This window comes from Carassius auratus, unplaced genomic scaffold (assembly GCF_003368295.1).
Source record: "Carassius auratus strain Wakin unplaced genomic scaffold, ASM336829v1 scaf_tig00030359, whole genome shotgun sequence".
Lineage (NCBI taxonomy): Eukaryota > Metazoa > Chordata > Actinopteri > Cypriniformes > Cyprinidae > Carassius > Carassius auratus.
This window is the reverse complement of record NW_020525847.1, coordinates 24,885-33,423: the sequence shown is the minus strand read 5'-3', so window position 1 is coordinate 33,423 and position 8,539 is coordinate 24,885. Positions and strand designations below refer to the sequence as shown.

The following is an 8,539-nucleotide window of genomic DNA, read 5'->3' as shown; positions in this document are numbered from 1 at the left end:
CCAAAAGGTTTCGTTAGCTGGAAATTGTGCAGTTGCATTTTATAGTGTAGTTTAACTTTGTTTCATTTTTATATGTGAGCTGAACTCTTCAAAATCCATTTCTTATTATGACTAAAAGTAAAGCAGTACATACAATAACAAGTGAACGACACTTTCTGCACACAACATGGACTAAAGAGTGTATTTTGGCAAATAACCACAACATCATAAATCCTGAAATGTGCATTTTATTTTAAAACCAACATTCATTTGTAAAGGTTATGTTCTCCCAACCGCACTGTAATGCCATCTCATTCTTGGTATTGTAATTATATATCCTAATAACGGTGTTATGTTCAGTGAGGCATGTTGTGTGAAAGTGAAGAAGGAAATAAGTGGAAAAAAAAGATGATATCTAAGAATTAGTATAATACCAGCCACACCAAAGATCATTGTTGTGTGATTATACCATTTACTCCAAAAAAAAAAAAAAAACCTGTTCATTTACTGCTTATGTATGCGATACACTAGAAACTGAAAGAATCTAGTTCTTTGTGCGTCTACTCAAACTAGCCACGAAAGGATCTCAGAAAGTGGACAGTAGATGCATGCGGTCAATAGATCTTGTTCTTCTGACATTATATACCAAAATCCCCACCAAGACGGCAATGGAGACAACAAAGAGTCCTGCAAAGACCCCGGTGCTTGTGCTGATGTGTAGAAATCCATTGTCTTTTGATGCTACAAAATGAAGATGGACAAAGAGATTATGGCATAGAAATGATGGCAACACTTTACACTGTTAACATTAATTAAAGGAATAATTCACCCAAAAATGACAATGTGCAAAAATACACTCATTCTTAGGCCAGCCACAATGTAGATGAGTTTGTTTCTTACAAACATAAAACTGTTTGCTTCACAAGACATTAATTGATGGACTGAAGTGGTGTGGATTTGGACTCTCATTCTGACGGCACCCAATCACTGCAGAGGATCCAGTGGTGAGCAAGTGAAGCTACATTACTCCAAATCTGTTCTGATGAAGAAACAAACTCACATCTTGGATGGCCTAAGTGTGATTTCTTTTTCAGCAAGTTTTTGGGAGAAAAATTCCTTTAACAAACATGAATAAATACTACTATTGAGTAATATATTACTCAATGTTAGTTAATGCATGAAGTAAATAATGGAACCTTATAAAGCGTTACTGAAATAAAACTTCCAGTTAACTATTCTATTAAAATATATTGATATACCAGCATTATGAGTCTGTCTTGCCACACGCAAGGGACCCTGGGTGATGTAGTGCCTGGCAGTTTCTTGGCTCACATCTCGCCTACGTCTCCGTGCTGCTTGACTTAGGCAGCCTTGGGCACATCTGGAGTTTAAGCTGTCTTTTGCACACAGGATCACGGAGCAGCTAATGTACACCTGTCACCACGATTTCAGAGGATTTTAGTGTAATGTTCCTGCTAAACACAATTTACACAGGCATTGTTATGCAAATGTGCTGTACCTCATCAAAGCCTCCAGTGAACTTGAAAGCTTGGATCTCAAAGTCATACTTTGTGGAGATGCTTGGGTAAGCTTTAACTGTATCATCCAAAATACACCTGAAATAACACAATCAAAGAAATCAATGACTTCTGACGTCTATCATTCTTCAGTTTCTTTATTATTACCTATATAAGAAAATAAGAATTGTGCATTACTTTTTCAAAATGAATAGGTCACTACTGAATAGTCTATGCTCACAAAGGCCTCATACATTTGATAAAAAAATTCAGAAATAAACAGTAATATTGTGAAATATTATTACAATGATTTTCTGATTAATAGAAAGTTTATAAGAACTGCATTTAACAGAAATAGGAATCATTTGTAACATTATAAATGACTGTCACTTTTGATCAATTTATTGCAATCCTTGTTGAATAAAAGTTTTACTAACTTATAAATCGCTCAGCAAATCAAGTTTTTGCAGATTAAGCTGTGAGTAACTTGACCTTATAATTAAATGACAATTGTTTTCTTTCACTTTTTACAGTGTAAACGGTAGCACTTTATTTTACAGTCCTGTTCCTCATGTACATACATGTACTTCTTATAGTAATTACATTAACTAATAACTAAGTACTAACCCTGAACCTAACCCGAAACCTAACCCTACCCCATGTAGTTACCTTGTATTACCAGAACTTTCTTATATAATACACTGTAAGTACACTATAAGTACATGTAAGTACACCTACTGTAAAATAAAGTGCAACCGTGTAAACAATGCAAGACAAGTTTATTAATATAGCACATTTCATACACAATGGTAAAATTGATTTAAAATTAAAAATATTAAATTATTATACATACAATACAGTGCAATCAGTTCGTATGTAGCACAGAGCTCTTTCAATAAATGCACAACGAAACAGATGAGTTTTGAATCTAGATTTAAATGTGGCAAATGTGTTAATGCATCTGATCTCTTCTGGAAGCTGATTCCAACTGCAAGTGTGTTTAGCACTGAAACAGGATTAGGTGCACAAATACAAGCATCAATCTTTAGCTTTTCACATTACTAAACCACACCTGTGATAAACGGCTCTGAGGAAAGCCACTGTAAGGTTCAACAAAGCCTTTTAGGTTGACCGTGTATTTAAAGGAGACCACCCACTTTTTACAAGGGCTTGAACCTGAAACCTTTTTCTCAGCAGCCCAAAAGCTTAATTTAGCAAGCTTATAATTTTGCAAAGTTCCTGCAGTGTTTTAGTATAACCAATGACAAGCTTGGAATATAATGAACAAACCTCTGGTGTTAAATTACAGGCCTACTTACTCTTTCAGTAGTACATTCTATTGCTCATACTTATGGCTGGATGACCATAAAATGGACAACATCCTATTCTAAAAACATCCAAATCTGGTTCATGGTAAAGTCTCACCCATCTTTGATGATGTCATAAAAGACAGCACTGAATGGATTGTCTTCTGGAGTGGCTCTGCAGGACTCGACGAAGAGAGTGACCTCTGGTAGAGCAGTACGAGCTTCAATGCCCATGTAGATCTGGTCCATCAGCTGAACCTGCACCGGATACAGGCTGGGATCCACCTGACTTCTGAAGCTGTTGTCGGTGAAAACTTCAAACGAGTAACCAAATGTGCCAAAGCTAGATTCAGTGAAGATGTAGTCAGATTTATGGTTAACATAGCGGTTGGAGACGCTGGCCATTTTGGGATACTGGCAGGAGAAGCCGAATTTAACTTGATTGCGTCTGGTGATAACAGCATTCTGGTTCTCGAAGGAGTTGATCTCGTTTTTGAAGACGATGAAATCTCCAGAGTCCTGATTGGTGTTGAAACCAAAGATAAAGTAAGATAATGTAAGGGGCTTCAATGCAGTACTCAAATATTTAACTATGTGTGTAGTTGTCATACATCCATTGTAGTGCCACAGGTGTTGAGGGACATCGTGCCCAGGATGTGGGTTGCATTAGAGGTAAGGGAGCAGGTGGGGTCTCGAAGTTGGAGCCAGTTCTGGTCAATCCCATCCATGGAGGCTTTACTGACTACAATGCTGATATTGTTATCGTCACAGATGACCTTTGCTTCACCTTGAAAAATATGACTCATTCATTAAGTATTTTTATGACACCTGCATTTAAAATCATAAAAACACCAATGCATTAAACATGACTTATACAATTATGTGAATGCAAATGCATTGAGACATGCAAGAATTGCACAATGAACACAAGAGCAATGCAAAACTCGATGCATTCGATTGGATAAGGCATTTCATTTGACTGTTTTACTTACTACCTGAATAATAAATCACCTGGTTTAGTACATTTAAAGGAAACTTGCTTTAGTACTGAGGTTTGTTACTGTCACAACAAGACAGTGTACAAGTTTTGCATTTGCTAGTATTGATGGTGATGGTTTGATTTATCCGCAGTCACTCACCAAAAAGATTCGTTCACTGTAACGTTCAATGGCTATTTCCGTAAGTTACATTGTTATGTCTGTAGGTTGCTTGTCTGCAAAAACATTAAAGTAAAGAATTCTAGAACTAACGTTAAAGCATTATTTTCTCTAGCTTAAATTAATAAATAATTTCGTCATTGTATTGTGTCATCTAATATTTTACCACATCACAGAAAGTTTGGCAGGTACGTGCTTCAAAAGTATTAAACTTAATTGAATAAAACGTGTCACTGATTCATTCACTTAAAAGATTCTTTGAAAAACAGATTCGTTTGCGAACAAACCCCGGAATTTTCTAAGCATTCGCATTTGTATTCAAAACCTTACATTAAAGATGTTTCTGCTAATGTATTTACCTGAAAGAACCCTTGCTTTTGCCACAGCCACAATGATGCACCTCATTTCTGACTGACTGATAAAGACAGACAAGAACTCTTAAGAAACTATCCAGAGAATAAAATAACCAGTGAATATAAATACAGACCCCATTTTACCTGTGAAGTGCCTCTGCTGCGAAACACACAGGTACATGACGGTACAAATCCGTCTTCTGTGGAGTCCAAGTCAGAGTTGCAACCAAAACCCCATTGTTCTCACTTGTCAAGGTCTTAGACATATTAGAGGGGCCACTGACCTGGAAGTCAAAGATGCTACACAGACAGAAGGAACAGAAAGATCAGATAACATTAACTCAAGAGGCTTCAATGGAAAACCTGATTCTGCAAACATTGTCAGTTGAGCATGTCAAGGTATTCTTTCCGACTTGATCTAGTGATATAAAATGGAATTCAGTTAAATTCATCTAATCACGCCACTTAGAAATGCAAAGAAATAATGGATTCAAAATCTGTTATGACTGGCACCAATAAGCAAAATGCAATTAAATCTGGATGTTGCAGATAACGGAACGTTGGCATAACAAAAACTTACAGAAGAGAAATACTTTGCCACAGAACATTATTCTGACCTGTTGTCGGAGATCTGTGCTCGCAGGGTGATCTCATGCTCCTCTCCCACAGCGGCATGATGCACATCTCCATGTAGAGGAGTAGGTGTCAAGAAACTTGGTTTGTTCACACCTGGTACACAACCCTGAGATGGTGGAAGAACTGCAAGATTGTGTGGATTATGTTTAAATACATAGAAATGCACAAAGTATCAACACTACACAATTCACAACAGAACATTTATTGTACGTGCAGCATAAGTTCACTTCTGCTTTCAGTTGCGTGTTCTGATACAATTAACAAAAGCAAAACCAAACCTGTTTATCCACTGCTTTTCTTTTGACATATCTTGCATTGTTTTGGCTCTTGCTAATGACATGCATTCTTTTAAATGACAGAAACCTGTTGTTCAGGTCAGTTAAAATCAAATGAATGTCTATTGGTTTTCTGGAAGTGATCATTGTCTTGAATATTGATTATATTATTCCGTAGTCAATGTATAACTTAACATTTCTTTGTAATTGTTTGTAAAATAAACTAGCAATTTCTGAATGAAAGTTGTTTTTACACCAAATTTTGCCTAATGGTACTCCTTTCGATTTGTTAAAAAATAAAAATTTAAATATTGCTCTTAATATTTCTTACTTTTTTACTTAATTTGAACACATTTTTGTTATTTCTATACATTTCTTCTAAAAATCTATATAGCATCCTAAATGATTTAATTGCATGAGGGAGAGTCTTTGTTTGACCCATAACAGATAATGTGATTCTCACTCACTTTCAATTGCAAACTGCAGAGGCACTTGACTGAGAGCGGCTGTGTTACTGCTGACATTGAATGCATTACTGACTGAGAAGACCCCATTTTCATCAGTCAGAGTTATGTTGGAAATGGGATAATCCTCCAGCAAGAGCTCAAACACATGCACACCCACTTCCAGAGAATCTTCTCTGTGCAAAGTGCATGATTCCTACAAAACACAATAAACCATTCAAAATACAAAGGGGCAAGGAACATAATTTTTACAGGGTAAAATTTATCACGTTTTTTAAAACTAAGCATTTACCCTTCCAATTTGAGTTTTTTTCTTCAAGTTGAAGAGTTTGCAATTAGAAGACGTTACCTGATAAAGATGTATGTTTTGATGTTGATGGCACACTGTGCAGTTGGCGTCATTAAACCTGCATCTCACAACATCGTTATCTGGATCATGTGCCAGCAAATGTATGTTCTGGAAGCAGTTCTGAGGAATCCTGAGGATTATCAAAAAGACAATGCGTCATGATGCATTATTTATTTACAGAACTGGATGTGTCTGTCAATGAAAATACAAATGCAAAATACATGTATTAATACATTTTCATGATGTCATTTTAAAAAGCACACACCTTATGTTTGGAATTGCTGCTGAAACTGGGGATCTGTTTGGAGACTGAGTGTCAGATCGACGGCCAGTGTCAACATGAGTGCGAAGCGTCCATCCACCGACACCATGAACATTATCCTTCCAGCAGCAACCAGAGGAGCTAATAGAGATATTTCATAAAATGCATGAGCATTTATGCCATTTATGGTTTTAGCTTATGAATATGCATTAACTACAGAACTTGATATGACAATCTTTTAACAATCCTTTTTATTAATTTGTTTTTTATCTATAATGTGTATTACTGTAAGACTGTTATCAATGACTTAAGTCAGAGCATAATAGTTCTGTTATAAAAACAGCATCAGAATTACCTAAGAACGAATGGACCATTACTAGTGACATTGGTGGCAATGTGAACCTCTGATTGGCACCACAGATTTTGAGCTGTGCTGTCGGTCACCACAGGTTCAGTGTTAGTGAGGATGCCACACGATCCACTCTCACAGATCCAGTCAGCCTGAGAACCACATGGACCCATACTGGACTCTCTGTAGTAAAAGTGCATCTGCCAAAAACACATAGAGGACACTGGGGATATACAGGTGCTGGTCATATAATTAGAATATCATCAAAACATTGATTTATTTCACTAATTCCATTCAAAAAGTAAAACTTGTATATTATATCCATCCATTACACACAGACTGATATATTTCAAATGGTCTCTCAGTCTGGTTCTGTAGGCTACACAATCATGGGGAAGACTGCTGACTTGACAGTTGTCCAAAAGACGACCATTGACACCTTGCACAAGGAGGACAAGACACAAAAAGTAATTGCAAAAAGGGCTGGCTGTGCACAGAGCTCTGTGACCAAGCACATTAATAGAATTAAATGTGTTTTCTGAGGTCCAAGGTCAACACAGCTGTATACCAGGAAGTTTTAGAGCACTTCATGCTTTCTGCTGCTGACCAACTTTATGGAGATTCAGATTTCATTTTCCAACAGGACTTGGCACCTGCACACAGTGCCACAGCTTCCAGTACCTGGTTTAAGGTGCCACAGTGCCACAGACTGATCGACTCTCTGCCACGCCGCATTGCTGCAGTAATTCGGGCAAATGGAGTCCCAACTAAGTATTAAGTGCTGTACATGCTCATACTTTTCATGTTCATACTTTTCAGTTGGCCAAGATTTCTAAAAATCCTTTCTTTGTATTGGTCTTATGTTATATTCTAATTTCTGAGATACCCAATTTGGGATTTTCCTTGGTTGTCAGTTATAATCATCAAAATTTAAAGAAGTAAACATTTAAAATATATTAGTCTGTGTGTAATGAATGAATATAAAATATAATTTTCACTTTTTGAATGGAATTAGTAAAATAAATCAACTTTTTGATGATATTCTAATTATAAGACCACCTGTACTTCTCACATGTTTCACATGAATTACATATCAAGTGTTGTTATTATTAACTAAAACTATTTTTAACTCTGTATTTTAAGTAAAGATGATATAAAATATAATTACTGGATGAAAACTAAGATAAAAAAGGACTTGGCATAATTTAAATAAATATGTTAAAGTATTAAACTTACAGAAAATAAATGAAATATATATGTATCAAAAGCACACAACAAAATAAATATTAAAAATCTAAAATGTTAAAATTTAAAACATAAAAATAAAAGCAAAGTGTAAATATTATACTATAATATATAAACAATAATATTAATACAATTAAATTGCTTTGCACAACAGCAAGCTGAGAAATTTCAGGAAATTAAGCATTCACAATATAAGCTTCCTTCATTTTACATGCTCTGCATGAAAGTAACACAGAAATAAACTAAGTAAAATGAGATTCATTAAATTAAAAAATTTCAGAACTGGATTTACCTCCAATGATCCATCTGGAAATCTGTTTCCAGGTGAGAATGTCATGGAACCCCCATAGAAACCTACGGCTGGTCCCAGAGCGAGAGCCAAGCTGATCAGCAGCAGCAACATTGTGCTGTGTGCCATTGTGTCTGATGGAATCAAATGGGTGCATACTTTCTGTTTCCAAGTTATTGTTTGAATTGTTAAACCAGCTGAAGACATGCACGTGATTAATGACAGGAATTAGCTTCCTCTAAAAGCAACATACAGAGATTATTTTTATCCAGTTACTATATTACTATTGACTTCCTATGATGGAAACATTATACATTCTCATCATGTTTAACATTTAAAAAAATCTAAGTTTTGTCA

At 35.8% G+C, this 8,539-nt stretch overlaps 1 protein-coding gene across 1 annotated transcript; it reads right to left on the bottom strand.

Annotated features, from left to right (window-relative positions):
• Window positions 1-218: 218 nt before the first annotated feature.
• On the bottom strand, window positions 219-8,516 carry LOC113080172 (uncharacterized). The gene is made up of 13 exons (XM_026252409.1): window positions 8,186-8,516; window positions 6,655-6,848; window positions 6,303-6,440; window positions 6,038-6,167; window positions 5,692-5,884; window positions 4,931-5,072; window positions 4,458-4,613; window positions 4,320-4,375; window positions 3,415-3,590; window positions 2,922-3,322; window positions 1,499-1,595; window positions 1,239-1,413; window positions 219-720 (listed from the first exon to the last, which is right to left on the bottom strand). The coding sequence occupies exons 1-13, from the start codon at window positions 8,387-8,389 to the stop codon at window positions 566-568; spliced, it is 2,217 nt and encodes a 738-aa protein (XP_026108194.1). The 5' UTR covers window positions 8,390-8,516; the 3' UTR covers window positions 219-565.
• Window positions 8,517-8,539: the final 23 nt, after the last annotated feature.